The following is a 14,506-nucleotide window of genomic DNA, read 5'->3' on the forward strand; positions in this document are numbered from 1 at the left end:
CAGAACTAAAATAAACACACACATTGGATATGATGAGAATTTAGTGAACATGCCCCTGAAGTGTGGCTGAAATGTAAGGCAAAGAGATAAAAATGGAATCAAGAAAGCTGTATAAAGGTTACACAAATCCTTTAGTATGATGATAAAGTCACTCCTATAAAACGGTTTATAAAGGTTCCATTTCTACAAAAAGAACTTCACACATGAGCTCTGAACGAATAACAACAAGGACCCCAAAAATTAGTTTCACAAGGTGCACACAACATCCCGGTCTATTGTCGACAGATGAATTTATACCGATCTGTCATACTGATACAGAAAATAGAGGCTCTGTAAGCTTATGTTGTCTGCTTTCTGTATGTGTCCTTTGCTGTACCAAACAAACATCTGTCGTTCCCTCCGTTTGATGCTCAAGAAATATTCAGCGATCTGACTCTTCATGGTTTCCAAGCTGACGGTGGAGGTGGGGGAGTTGGAAACATCGGAGGAACTGCAGAGAAGATGGTGTTCTTATCGATTCCACTTTTGACGTGAATGTTAGTTAGGGAAATCAAGGCTGCCACCAGGCCAGCATTTGCTGCAAGAGTAGGCTCCGTGTAATTGTAGTTTGTACGGACATCTTTGAAGCCATCATGCCTATCAGGGCCAGCAACCAGTGCTCCAATAAGGATATTAGGATTTGGCTTCTTAGTCTCCCTCCATTTAAAGCCTCCTTTGCATCCATATTTGACACCATTATGAGGGATTGATGCACCTCTGTGATGAGCGCGCTTGGGGTACTTGTTTCCAAAACCCACAACGTAGCTCATCTTCAGTGGGTTCTTACCTAGGACATAATCGAGCTGCAAATTGAAGGGTTTTGGGTGTCAAATTCACCGAACTGTGCTAATGTAGCTTTGACTACTTCAAGAGCATGGGCAACAAAACCTTACCTGTGACCTTGCAAATTTGCGGAGGACTTCTGTAGTGTAGAAAGTAGGTCCACAATACCACCCAGGTGTATCTGCAGCATCCAGGTAATCGCTGTATAGAGAGGCAAGGAAAGCCGCATTGACAACATACTGAAGTGGCTGAGGCCTTCCGTGGTTGAGCTGTATCATTCCTCCTGTAAACCTCCCATTGTTTAACTTCCATTTGTGGCTAGAGAGAAAAAAAGAGAGGCAAAGGGGGAACAGCACCGACCTTTGGTAAAGTTGAATGAATTGTACATCGGCAGATACGAGCACATAACATTGTCTGTTTGGTTGTGAAATGTTCTCAGTATTTCTTCGTAAGGATATCCAGGACTTAGGAAAAGCCGCAACCTGCTCAGAAGAACCTGAATAAAGTAGAAACAATGTTAGAGGTGGATCACTATCACAGTATCGCTGCAGTATTGAAGTATACCATTAACCACCCTTCTCTATGCAAATCATTTTTGGTTAATTCCTGCACCTTCTAAAACACTTGTATATTTTCTCATTCAGATTACCTTATCCTTCTTCTGTCATTTTACACTAACTGCAATGTGGTTCTAGCTAACCAGTGCACTGAGTACAGAGGTGTGAAGTATGCTAACCTGAGCTCCTGGAAGCTTGTCATCCCAGGTAAAAACTCCATAATTCGGACTATCGAGCCAGTATGCTCCAGCATGCTTTGCCATCCCCGGAGCTGTTGCAACCGATAGGTATGTATTGTTCCCTGTGGCAAAGTACATCCACGCACCACCCCACACAAACTCATCCCAGTAACTGGTGGAATTGTAGAAAATTGCTTGATCAGAGCCATTGGGGCTGTATCTCCCACGCTGCAGCCTACCGAACTTGTACAGGGCCTTTGCGCCACGCACGAGCTTGTCAGAGTAAGTCTTGCTGTCCTTGAACACTATGGAAGCTGCAGCAAGGGCAGCAGCCATTTCGGAAGCAAGATCTGAGCAAGAGTGGCACTCAGTGACAGGTCTGGGGTAATCGATATCCTCTGGCCTCATCCAGCAGTAGTGGTCATTAGGTTGGGCACCACCTTTTGAGGTGTCACCTACACCCACCTGCAATAAGAAGTTCATATGATACCAATGATTTAGAAAATCTGCTGTGAAGTTTACTCTACATATTTGAGTGGATCTGACGCCTTATTTCTTGGGACAGGAAAGTGAAAACTCAGGATTAACAGATGGTCGGCTTCTACCAACCTGTGCGACGATCCGATCGATAGTATCGGCTGATGAATTGAAGGTCTTGAGGAGGTAATCTGTGCCCCACTTGATCAGCTCCTTGACATGGTCGAGCTCACCGATCGCCTCATACTTGGCCTTGTACTCGATCACACTCCAGCTGAGCATGGTCATGGACCAGGCCATGGGGTAGTTGAACTTGATGGCGTCTCCTGCGTCGTAGAAGCCTCCGACCAAGCTCTTCCGGACGGTGCTGTCGGAGAGGCCATCCTTCATGCAAGAATTCCCCCTCCAGCTGACGCCGTTATGCTTCGGCAGCGGACCAGCTGACATTCAGAACGATACATCGTCAGAAGGTGAGCAGAATTTGCTTATATGAATTCGAATTCACATTGACTTTTGTTCATCCTCTCTCAAGATCCAGGACCGAGGAAAAAAATGTCATTTTGACAGTAGTTTATTGCACGTGGACCGTGATCTGGTTAAACATGCGTGGAGAGAATATATGTGGGGGTAATTTAGTGCAAATGACCAGATCTTTTAGCAACAAAGACATGCTAAATGTAGAAACAGAGTGAGGCAGCAGAGGCCACTCCGAGACAGGGGAGAGACAGCTGCAAGTGCCCGTCTTTTTCGCACGACATTGCCGTGCAAAACCGGATCTGAATTCTGAAATCTTCTTCCTCCTCTTCTTCTGATGCAGACAGAGATGGAGACGGAGGGAGGAAAGGAGTGAAAAAAACTCACATCGTTGCGCGTTGAAGAACATGAGGGCCTTGTGGAGGGCCTGGGTGTACTGGTCGGGGGGAGGAGGAGGGGGGCGCTTGTGGGGGACGAGCTTGACGATCATCATGACGAAGCCGATGAAGAGGCCGACGCCGAGGATGGTGCCGACGGTCCACATGAAGATCTTGCGGTCGAGGACCATGCAGCCGAGGTCGACGTACTTCTTCTTCTTCTTGCCGGCCTGGTCGCCCGGCCCGGCCAGGAGCCAGCTCTGCTGCGTCTCGTCCAGCTGCCGCATCAGCGCCCCCCTGTCCAGGTCCCGGCTCCGGTCGTCGTCCGTCGCCGAGTCCGCATTCGAGATCTCCAGCGGCCCGCCCCACGGGTCCCGCCCGAACATCTTGCCCTCCTCCTCCTCCCTACCTCGTCGCCGGCAGCGGTGGCCGCGCTCACCCGAGAGTGAGTGAGGTAGCGGGCGAGCGAAGCTGGCTGCGCAGCGGAGTGTAGGTGGGAGGGAGGGAGGGGAGGAGGCGTCTGTTGGGAGGGTGCGTGTTTGCGGTGTTATGTTATGTTGTGGCGTGCGATGGGGTGGAGGGATCTGGGGCCTGGGCAGAGGGGGTGGTGGTTGGGGCGTTGCTCTCTCTTTCTCTTTCTCGCGCTCGCCTCGTCGCCCCCCGTCTTTTCGTTTCGGCTTCGTTTTGTTGTTGCCGCTCCGCTATCGGTTGGTGGTGCGGCCGCGCTCGGTGGGGGCTTGTGGGCGTCGGCGGGCGCCGGTGCTGGTGCCTGCCGGTACAAGCCCCTCCACGGCTCTACGCTACTGCTGCTCTCTACGGGACGTGATTGGGGAATAGCTACTCTTCCATCTCAAAATATAAAATATTGAATTAGATGGAATGCATCATGCTCTTATATTTTAGAACTGGGAAGTATACTACTATAAGAGAAAATTCGATAAATGTCATTAATAACCATCCGATTCACAATAGAGGGTGGTGCGTTGGGGTTGGGGTAGGTAGTAGTAACAGGGTTGCACTTACCCAGTGGGGTTCACTTTTGTGTCTGGGTGGAATAAGAAACAGAAAAAGAAAACGGTGTTTAGATCTTACGGAAGTTGTGATTGTTTACTGTTGTAAAGTGGGAGTAGTAGTTGTGGGACGTTTGGGCATTATCAGGTGATATAGAAGAGTAGTAGTAGGCCTTTGTTAGGAGTGTTAACTTTGGTAGATCTGGGATGCAAAGTTGTTTGTACATTATCAAACTGTACGTGGCAAAGAAGATATATAGGTCCCAATAATGCAAGAAAGCGACAGCATTAACTTGTCTCCGTGCCTTTCCTTTGCAAAGCAGTTACCGTTGCTCAAGGCTTGAAGCAAACGATTATGGTGTGGTTGTTAACTGGTATTGCCTGTATTAGTGATTCAAAATGTATGTGCCACTCAGTTTTATACTTCAATCAAGTTGGACAGAGTTGGTGGGATTGGAGGATGGAGGAATAAAAGATGAAACCATCAAGTCAAGGAAATGGGAAATTCAGGGCTTAGACATAGCAGAGCTTGATGCATGATGCCCCATAATCTATGTTTGTTCATTTCCTTTTTTTATATGCAAGAATCATCAGTTTTTCTTTAATCTGAACCCCTGCATACTAGTTGGACATACATTATCTGCCGTATCATTGTATTCTAGTCAAGTTGTGATTCCTCCTATCTAGGGCGTGTCTACCACAATCGCCCAGCCAATATCAGATGGTTGTTTTAAAATCCATAACCACCACATACTTTAATGGTCAGTTAGTGAGCTCTAGCATTGTACTAGTACTATTCCCCTGCACCAAAAAGATAGCATTTTTAAGGCGCCACACTGAATAATACACTACTTTAATTATTGACGCAGTACTACATACAAGTAGCACAAATAAAAGACTTCGTACTGTGAAGAGTGATCAAGCTATACGGTTTTATGTCATGCGATGCGTGACACGGCGAGCAGCAGTGGTTGGGAAAAAAATAGCACACGATTAAATACTTGGATGCGTGGACGCACACCTTAATTGGTGAGAGGTCACCCTCTCACACGGTGTGCTAATTACTTCTCGCCTTGGCTAGACGGGGACTAATCAGCGAGAAAGAGAGAAACAATAATACTCCTCCATACTACTAGTAGTGATAATATAAGTATGCTAATTTGGTGAGTTGATGAGTGAGGTGATAAACAAATCAAGATCTGGGCGAGCTGTCGGTGGACTGCTGTCGGTGGATTCCTTGGACCCCAGGGCAAGACTCATGTCGTCAGTCAGATGATCATGTGGTGGCTTCTCTCTCTCTCTAAATATATATATATTTTACATAATATAAAAAGAAATGATGAAGCCGGGTTATCGGATCTGATTCACAAAGAATCCAAATTCGCTTCTCCTTTCGTGCCAACCAACTGACCAAGCCTCTCTTTGGTCTTTGTTTTTGGAGGGGTTATAGTTAATGAAGATAATGAGGCTATCTCATAATTCTTTGATACATTGGACTTGTTTAGTCCATCGAAGAGAATAACTTTAGCCAAAGTAAAGGCCAAAATGGCATATGCTATCTAGGCAGTTAGTTCTGCTACTACATTTTGTTGTGGAGAAAAGTAAAGAATACTCGTAATGGTTAGCAGGATATTGTCCATTGGAGCGAAAAGTAGAGAATCAAAATGCTCCATTAATTTCCTTTTAAAAAAACTATTTAGATCTCCATTGGGACATAGAAAAAACATATGATTTTTAGAGGATCAGCATACTTATGAAAAATTTCAGAGTGCAAGATTCCTAAGGATTACTTTTCTATACCCTCGCTCTATAGGAGTTTTAACATGAGCTTAAACCTCTTAGTTTATTTTCCTTTGCTAAGTCCAATGCAAACTCTCTTTCCCTCTTTAATCTCTCTTCCACATGTGAGTTTTCTTAAAATGTCATGTGTTTCAATTATATAAAACATCCAACACTAGTGTTTCTGTGTTTTAAAACCATACGAGTATATGATTTTAAATTATGTGACATTATATTTCTACGTTTTTTTCTGTTGCGTTTAGAAATCTTGGGAGCCTTCAACAGGTTAAGGTTCACGGCTAATCTGGGTGTTTGCTCAGTACCTCAGCATCCTGGTCGGACGGCAAATCCGGTGAGAAATGCAGAAATGCCCTGTGTTGCGCACTGAAACCCAAGCAGATTCGCTGGTTGGGGAAAGTGCCGCGAGACCTTGGCCCACGTCAGCAGCATGGCCCCAACCTACCCAATTTTCCCCCGTCTGGTTCTTGTTTTTTTTCTCGCTTTCTGTTCTGCACCATCCGCTGATGAGCATCCACTGCTTAGGTTGCCTGGACCTAGTCCACCATAGGCGTCTATGGACCAGTGCGCACGATCGGAAGTTTGGAACACATATATCCGAATTCTGAAGTGAAGAGCGAGTTGTGACTTGTATGAATCTCGCATGAATTTTGACAGATGGTCAAAAATTATCGATGAATTCTCGACGGTTGCGACTTGTGAGCAGAAACAGGATACTACTCATCCTTAGTGTAGTTGAAGAGGGAACATTTGCTGCTACGTGATCATCCTGGAATGCAACCAACTCTCCTTGTTTTTTTCCCCAAGACTGGAGTGCAGGGGATTGCTTCAGATCAATGCACCCCTCACATGTTGGCACGTATGTATCCTGTCAACAAGAGCATAACGCTAATTGATGTAATGAAGAAAAAAAAAAGCAGATTTTGCTTATAAACTTATTGCATCCACCGATCAATAAGCAACATAATCATGTTGTTCTATGGAGATTGAGCACACAAATGCCTGTGCAGCTAGAGCCAGTGTACTGAATGTCTGAATGCATAAATGTACGGCTCAGATCATATCACCGGCGAGGCATGACCTACAATGCTAGATAGAGTCAGGCTCGTAGCAACGTGGAGATAGGTCACTATCGCATGGTGGCTTGATGCTGATGCCTTGAAACGCAGTGAGCCAGTGATCATTTTCTTCTTCTGGGATGTGGATTGGTGAACTATAATGAAAGAGAAGTACTCTCTGTCTCTCCCTCATACAATCTTCCAGTGTACTAGACAGTAGTCCATCATCTCCACAGGATGTTCCATGAATTTCACTGTTGATAGTTTCGAGAGGAGCTGAGCCACTCGTTGCTGTTCAAGAGTGCGGTGACACTGTCGAGACAGCGTTCCTTTCCAGTAATTAGCATACCTGCAAGATGGTTGTTGAAGAGTCTGTATTAGTGTATTAGTGTGGTGAGATCCAAAATGTGCATAAAGAGGGGAGAATTTGCCTCAATGTCTCACAAATCATCTCAAGATCTCCTCTTCTTCTCAGCCCAGGTTGGCCCATAAATTAGCAAGTTTGTCCTACCAAACCTCCTGTCAGCTACCTGCAATATTTGCAAACAAATAAGCAACTGCATCAGCAATCCAGAAAGCTAAGCGCTATTGCACTACCATTATGTCAGTGCTGAGTAGGGTCAAAGTGTAAGACACTCACTTTTATAAGGCTTCCACATGATTCGGCCATGTCTGTTTTCAGTGGGTATTCAACGAGCTAAGGAAAAACAAATGATGGTAAGGAATGTGCATAAGAGCAAAATAGTTAGATTGACACAGAATGAAAAACTCACAATGAAGCAATCTTCTCCAACCAATGGTGACCTTGCAAGTTGATCGAGTAGTGTACTGTAGTTTACCTCAAGATATGGCGGTGTTACACTAATATAATCAAAAGAAGGATATTTACCTGAGAGAGATAAAAAGAGTGTATGTGTCAGAGAACAGGATAATAATGCTGTCAAAAGGACTAAAATATCTTGTTTATAAGAATTTTTGCATGATCCATGTGTTTGTGCACAACTGCACTGTGTGGCATATGATTATAAAAGAGTGTATTGAATGACACATTAATCATAGATTCATAGTACTGCATCTAAGGACATGTCCAAATGCACCGATGTTACACATCCATTATTAGCTTTCTGTTACTAATACTACCAATAAACAATCTTTAAATCTATATCATCATAAATTTTTAACAAGAAGTCACTGTCAGCGCAGAGTTCGAAGCCTGTTTTGGCTTAATATCCTTGTAAGCAAACCAAAAATTGGTACTGCGAGCAAATTAGGCTTGGCCATGATCCAAGCAAATCTCCTTTTGCCTGCCAAATTTCGGCTTGCCATGATTCGTTGTGGCTATCAAGGGCATCAACCAAACAAGCCCATCAATAGTCTCACAATGTTTACCTACCTCACCTTCCTAACTAGAATTAGAGTCCCATATTCCCTAAAAGAGTCATACCACTAGATTTTTCAGCATTGGCCAAGAAGTTTTCGACGCGGATCATATGTATGTGCGAAACATCAAGAAATCCAGTACACTCCAGATTCGGTTTAAGGACCTCAGAAACAACCCAAGGATCCATCTCAACAAAATGTGCCTAAGACAAAAGGAAACAAACAAATGAATGAATCACAATACTTCTCATTCCTCATCATTTTGTTCTCTCAATGGAAATTTTATGCTATCAGAATTTGAAATCATTCTCACAACTGTAAAAATAGATAATAGAAAAGAACACAAAAGGCACTTCATGCTAACTTGCAAACACTTACAGTACTTCAAGCTAAATTTTAAGTGCTACCATTCACGATTACTAAACAGGAAGTGCCAATAGATATTTTTATGGAAATAAAACTCAAGATATACTTGTACGCCTATGCACACCCTCTCCTAAAAGTGGAAATCCCATTCATATATATTGTGAATACATTTGGTCCTATAGATTTATGGTAGAGCAGGTAGGTAATTAGATTAGCAAATAAATATACTTTAACTTCAGTTCTGGGGAAAACCTCTGAACATCCACGGCTCATAGCCTCAATTCCAACAGATCCAGTACCACTATACAAGTCTAACCATCGACCAGGTCTAAGCGAAGCCGGAAAACCACCAGCTGACTGCATATTAAGGCCAAGAACCAACATAGATCTGTCAGTACCATAAGGTTGAACTTTTATAACTGAGTAGCTGACATAAACAAATTAAACTAAATAGGTACCTGTAAAATGTCAAAGGCTGCCCCTCGTACAACTTCCATCATTGGACGAACATTCCTATCTTTTGGTGAAAGTAATTTTCTTCTGCGTACTTTTCCTCCTAACACCTAGCAGAAACATGGTGCACTTTAACCTCTAAAAGAACCGAAGCATTGAAATAATTAATGCAATTTTATTTCATAGAGAAGTGCATTAGTTGCCGAACACTTCCAGTATGGGGTCATTCTTACATGACAATGAATAGTTTGTTCTACAAGCCTGGCAAAGTGGGTGAATTATCAATATATGAGCGTGCAAATCTGGTTTCTCAGGACAAAAGGTCATCTGGTTATACAGAAGTGCCAAACACCTTCTGACCTACTACATCTTTCTGGCAGAAGTAATGGCAAGTAGGCAACAAACATTTATTTCCATCAGAGACTTCCCAATGATGGCAATTTTAGTCACAAGCAAGTGGTTCCTTTTATTTACCCATGTATACATAAATTAAATAAGTGCACGCCCTTTTTCAGAAGTTGCACATGAACAAACAATCATACGCGAATCAAAACCAAAGGCACCTGAAGCATTTTATGCGTCTCCCGAGGCTCAGCCGCCGCCTTCGCCGGAGCATCCTCCGCCTCCCCTCTACCCGACCGCCGGTTCCGCCTATCCCTTCTCCTCTCTTCCTGTAAGAAAAAAAAAACAAACTCAAATCACCAGAAACTACAACGGAATCAACTTCCGCGAGACCCCTGATCGATGGACCGAACAAACTAACCCTGGGTTCCGCCTCGGCATCGTCCTCGAAGTCGTCGGGGTTGAGGCCGTACCGCTCCAGGAAGCGGCGGCGCTCCCTCGCCGACGCCGCAGCGGCAGCGCCCGAGGGAGCCGCGGAGGACGCCACGGGGAGGCGGCGAGCGGGGAGGCGGAGGGAGAGGGCCCTAGGGTTTGGGGTTGAGAGGGGCGGGAGGAAGGGGGAGGAAGCGAGGGCGGAGGAGGACGCCATTGGCGAGGAGCTTGGAAGGAGTTCGTTGCGTTGCCGGGAGAAAGGGGAGAAGAGAGGGGATAAGGGGGGTTTGCTCTATCCATCGGTTTGGATATTCTGGACCGTCCGATTGGAGTTTTGGACAGCTGAGATGAAAGAAAGCACAGTAAGTCAGGTGTCTCTTTTTTCTTTTTTTTTTTGGAAATAGTAAAGACGCATTCGCTCGTTCAAAGAGACACACACTCTATAAGGGCCTGTTTGGCACAAATCCAGTCCTAGAGCTGGAGCTCAGCCAAACAGTTTCAGTTCCACCAAAACTGGCAGTGGAGTTGGGTGGAGCTCTCTCACAAAATGAACTAGAGTTGTGGAGCTGCCCAGCTCCACAACTTCACTCCAGACCTAACTTCTGAAGCTAAATTTATGAGTTGGAGCTATACTAAACATGCCCTAAATGTGAGCATCACTATCAATTCAACACCAAAATCCATGTATTACACTCACTTCATAGCTAGGTGTCCTATTTGATTGGTTTGCATTGGCACATTGAGTATGTAGTACTAGGAAAGATAGATTTGCAACCATTTCGACATTTCGTAAGAACTCAATTAGAAGCAAAATTTGAAAAAAAAACATCGCAACGACTACATTCTTGGTTCCGCTTGAATGAGTGAGAGTGCTTACAGTTGCGAAGTTGTGTGACTTGGGAGCCTGAACCAAGCGATGTTGTTATGGTTGGAATCAACTATAGTCATTTCAAATTCCTCTGCAAAATCAAGGGGAAAATGCAAAACACAAACATGCGATGATTACGGTCCTATTTATTTGGTTAATTATGTGTTGTAAAGTTGTACGCTCAGATATACATTTGTGTGGAACTGACATTCTGCTCTTCCAAAAACCATACCAAATCTAATTATTCTATTCAAGAAATACCATTCTTTGAAATAAAGTGAAATTCCTCTGGGGGAAACACAAACACAAACACAAAACAATGACTAGGATCCTATCTATTTGCTCAATCCTGAATTGCAAAGCTCTACACGCAGACCCAACAACACTTCTGCGTGGAACTGATGTTACTTCGTTTTTCCTCCAAAAAAGTTATTAAAAACCAACCAGATTTTAATTGTTCTCTGCATCAAATCCCATTATCTCATTTACCTCAAAAAAAAATCAAAATATCCCCCGTTGTGAAGGAGAGTTATCCTCCATTGTAGCCGTTGCAAGCGAAAAACAAAATGGAAAAAATCTCATAGCCGTTACAGGCTCCCGACCGCCACCCTACCCAACGGCTCTATTCCCCTTCTCCCGCTCCTCCCTCGTTGACCCGCGGCGACCTTTAAAACCTCCCCTCTCCTCTCCCCAAAGCCAATCTCTCCTCACAGATCACCAGATCCCCTTCGCCTTCGCCTTCGCCTCACCACCAAACCCTAGAGAAGCGAGAGAGAGGGAGAGATCTCCACGAGATTCGCCGCCATGAACGACCTCATGACCAAGTCGTTCATGAGCTACGTCGACCTGAAGAAGGCGGCGATGAAGGACCTGGAGGCGGGCGGGGATGGCGTGGAGCTCCCCGAGGTGGGCGTCACCGACGAGCGCCTCAAGGGGTTCTTCCAGGAGACGGAGGCGGTGGAGGAGGAGATGGCCGCCATCCGCGACGCGCTGGCGAGGCTCAACGCCGCCAACGAGGAGGGCAAGTCGCTGCACCAGCCCGACGCCCTCCGCGCGCTCCGCGGCCGCGTCAACGCCGACATCATCGCCGTGCTCCGCCGCGCGCGCGACATCCGCGCCAGGCTCGAGGCCATGGACCGCGCCAACGCGGCGCAGCGCAGGCTCTCCGCGGGCTGCCGCGAGGGCACCCCGCTCGACCGCACCCGCACCGCGCTCACCGCCGCGCTCCGGAAGAAGCTCAAGGACCTCATGCTCGACTTCCAGGCCCTGCGGCAGCGGATCATGTCCGAGTACAAGGACACCGTCGAGCGCCGCTACTACACCCTCACCGGCGAGGTCCCCGAGGAGGAGGTGATCGAGCGCATCATCTCCGAGGGACGCAGCGAGGAGCTCCTGTGCGCCGCCGTGGCGGAGCACGGCAAGGGCGCGGTGCTGGCCACGGTGCACGAGATCCAGGACCGCCACGACGCCGCCCGCGAGGTGGAGCGCAGCCTCCTGGAGCTCCACCAGGTGTTCCTCGACATGGCCGTGGTGGTGGAGTCCCAGGGGGAGCAGCTCGACGACATCGAGCGCCACGTCAACAGCGCCACCACCTACGTCCAGGGCGGCAACAAGGAGCTACGCAAGGCCCGCGAGCACCAGCGCAGCAGCCGCAAGTGGCTCTGCATCGGCATCATCATCCTGCTGCTCCTCGTCCTCCTCGTCATCGTGCCCATCGCCACCAGCTTCAAGAGATCGTGAGCGCGCGGCCGAGGAGAAGCAGCTCATGTTGTTCAGAAAGGGTTCGATCAATTGATCCAGACACTATGCAGTTGTGTCTCAATTCCGGTTTTTTTTTCGCTTTCGTGTTCTCGATTCGTTCGTTAATTTCTGGCCGAATGTTTCTGTATCAATCAGGATTTAGCTGATGATCATATAAAATACTCTACACCCGTATATTTGTTCCGTCAAATTGCAGTGCATTTTACCTAGCAGTCTGAATTTGGGATCAGACTTGCTGCATTTGGGATTTGGTTTCGCAGGGTGATACACGAATTCGTGCTGTTACCGTTGCACTCTCGAATTAATTAACCGTTGGTGAAGGCCCAAAGAGAAAAGAAAAATCTCTCCATGGGCTTTTAAATTTGGAAAAAGTATACTTTTACTCCCTCAACTATCGCCTGATTCATCTCCTCCAACCACAAAACCGAGTATATCGACTCCTCCAACTATTAAAACCAATGCAAACAATGTCCCTCGGTGGTTTTAGAGGTGGTTTTGGCTGACGTGGCGACTATGTGGTGGTCTTGACCGAGTCTTTATCCTATGTGACGCTTACGTGGTATTAGAAAAAAACAAACATAAAAAAAATATAGGACCCATATGTCATTGGTACAAATAAAATATTGTGAGACCCACATGTCATCCTCCCTCTCCTTCCCTTCTTCCTCCCCACACTCTCTCCCTTACTCCTCTCTCTCTCTCTCCCCAGACCTTCTCAGGGGCGGCGCATCTGGTGGTAGGGGCAGCGCCGTCGGGGGCTAACCCAGAACGACCGGCCGGGGCCAGCGCCCGCGCCGTCGTCGGCCATCGACTCGCTTCTGACGGTGCAGATCACCGGATCGAGCGCACCTGTCTGACGGCTCGCAGTGCCCCGTCTGCAAGGAGGACTTCGAGCTCGGGGAGGCCGCGCGGCAGATGCCGTGCAAGCACGTGTACCACTCCGACTGCATCGTCCTGTGGCTTGGGTGGTTTGGGTTTGGGCGTGAAGTGATCGACGTCGCTCCTTGTTGCTGGGCGGCGGGATGGGGAGGAACAGGAACTTCTCCTTGCCGTCGCTGTGGCTGCGGCCGACGACGAGCTGGCTGATGCGCGTGGAGCATTTTTCTTTCTGTACGGGTCGCTCGCCTGTATCGCCGGTTCGTGTGGGATGGCACGCGATGTAGTGGCGTATGGAGCGCGCATATTGCGTCTGTAATCGCGTCAATAAAAGGAGAAGAAAACCCGAAAAGCTGCGGTGGCATTTGCAGCACAAGCAGCCTCTTTTCTGTTCGTCATCCGGTTTTGCCAGACGTGAAATATTGTGCACGATGTGTGTTCGATCGAGAGTCTCAGGTTATAGTTTCGTTCCATTGAATTTCCAACAATGCGGCGCCACCGCGCCATGGAACCCATTGAATTTCCAGAGACAGTAGCTCTCCGGCGGCGCGCCGCGGTCCAAGCCGCTCTCGTCGGACGCCACCGCGGAAGACGACGACGACGTGGACGTGGACCACCTATCAAACGAGCCACGGGACTCCTCGAGGAAGAGCCGCCCGAGCGGGGCCCCCGTCCGCGGCTGCACCGTCGCAGCAGCGTCCTTGGCTAGCTGCTGCTGACGATCGCCTCCTCCCCGCAGCGTCCTGGTCGCACAGTACTTTGTGTGAATGATATATGGTCCCACATATTTTTTATTTTTATTTTTATTCTAATATCACGTAAGCGCCACGTACGATAAAGACCGCCACGTAGGTGTCATGTCAGCTAAAACCACCAAGGGGTATTGTTTGCACCGGTTTTAATGGTTAGAGGAGTCGATATACCCGATTTTGTGGTTGGAGGACATGAATCATACTCGGGCGATAGTTAAGGGAGTCAAAGTATACTTTTTCCTTTAAATTTTGCCCTGAGAAAGGCCCAGACTAGTTGGGGTTCCTCACGGCCCGACCCAGCCTAACACACATCTTTGGAAGTTCGTAACGTACTTATCTGAAGAACGAACACGACAGCAGGAGACACCGACGGACGAAGACGACAGAGGGGAAAAATTCGGGACAGCAGCTAGCAAAAGAGCCAACCATGTCACAGGCTCACAGCTGGTGACTGGCTGGTGGTAAAGTACTCTACCTTTTTTATCGAGATGAAACCACTGGTAACAGTAGGTGTGCGTCACGCGG

At 47.1% G+C, this 14,506-nt stretch overlaps 3 protein-coding genes across 7 annotated transcripts; 1 reads left to right on the top strand and 2 right to left on the bottom strand.

Moving 5' to 3' along the window:
- Positions 1–43: 43 nt before the first annotated feature.
- LOC4334029 (endoglucanase 10-like) lies at positions 44–3,546 on the bottom strand. Its single transcript, NM_001418648.1, has 6 exons — positions 2,897–3,546; positions 2,168–2,475; positions 1,559–2,023; positions 1,183–1,318; positions 933–1,105; positions 44–842 (listed from the first exon to the last, which is right to left on the bottom strand). Exons 1-6 carry the CDS (start codon positions 3,270–3,272, stop codon positions 438–440), a joined length of 1,863 nt encoding a protein of 620 aa, NP_001405577.1. The 5' UTR covers positions 3,273–3,546; the 3' UTR covers positions 44–437.
- A 3,045-nt stretch (positions 3,547–6,591) lies between these two features.
- LOC4334030 (uncharacterized) lies at positions 6,592–9,973 on the bottom strand. 5 transcript variants are annotated; one of them, XM_015776039.3, is made up of 9 exons: positions 9,714–9,973; positions 9,514–9,621; positions 8,956–9,060; positions 8,750–8,854; positions 8,196–8,334; positions 7,525–7,640; positions 7,392–7,448; positions 7,196–7,281; positions 6,592–7,100 (listed from the first exon to the last, which is right to left on the bottom strand). In XM_015776039.3, exons 1-8 carry the CDS (start codon positions 9,939–9,941, stop codon positions 7,204–7,206), a joined length of 936 nt encoding a protein of 311 aa, XP_015631525.1. In that variant the 5' UTR covers positions 9,942–9,973; the 3' UTR covers positions 6,592–7,100; positions 7,196–7,203. The 5 variants fall into 5 exon arrangements, with proteins under 5 accessions (XP_015631525.1, XP_015631524.1, XP_015631521.1 ...); XM_015776038.3 differs by having other exon boundaries at positions 7,183–7,281; XM_015776035.3 differs by having other exon boundaries at positions 8,726–8,854.
- A 1,317-nt stretch (positions 9,974–11,290) lies between these two features.
- LOC107276918 (syntaxin-111-like) lies at positions 11,291–12,527 on the top strand. The gene has a single exon (XM_015776040.3). It carries the CDS (start codon positions 11,397–11,399, stop codon positions 12,330–12,332), a length of 936 nt encoding a protein of 311 aa, XP_015631526.1. The 5' UTR covers positions 11,291–11,396; the 3' UTR covers positions 12,333–12,527.
- Positions 12,528–14,506: the final 1,979 nt, after the last annotated feature.

This window comes from Oryza sativa, chromosome 3, assembly GCF_034140825.1.
Source record: "Oryza sativa Japonica Group chromosome 3, ASM3414082v1".
Classification (NCBI taxonomy): domain Eukaryota; kingdom Viridiplantae; phylum Streptophyta; class Magnoliopsida; order Poales; family Poaceae; genus Oryza; species Oryza sativa.

Excerpts from the sequence above, each read along its gene's own strand:
- LOC4334030 (XM_015776035.3), bottom strand. The coding sequence starts at position 9,941 with ATGGCGTCCTCCTCCGCCCTCGCTTCCTCCCCCTTCCTCCCGCCCCTC. Across the intron at positions 7,641-8,195 it reads CAATGCTGAAAAATCTAGTG|GTAAATATCCTTCTTTTGAT; the intron begins GTATGACTCTTT and ends TATCTCTCTCAG. Across the intron at positions 7,449-7,524 it reads TTGGAGAAGATTGCTTCATT|CTCGTTGAATACCCACTGAA; the intron begins GTGAGTTTTTCA and ends GTTTTTCCTTAG.
- LOC4334029 (NM_001418648.1), bottom strand. The coding sequence starts at position 3,272 with ATGTTCGGGCGGGACCCGTGGGGCGGGCCGCTGGAGATCTCGAATGCG. Across the intron at positions 1,319-1,558 it reads ACAAGCTTCCAGGAGCTCAG|GTTCTTCTGAGCAGGTTGCG; the intron begins GTTAGCATACTT and ends TACTTTATTCAG. Across the intron at positions 1,106-1,182 it reads TTCATTCAACTTTACCAAAG|GAGGAATGATACAGCTCAAC; the intron begins GTCGGTGCTGTT and ends GGAGGTTTACAG.
- LOC107276918 (XM_015776040.3), top strand. The coding sequence starts at position 11,397 with ATGAACGACCTCATGACCAAGTCGTTCATGAGCTACGTCGACCTGAAG.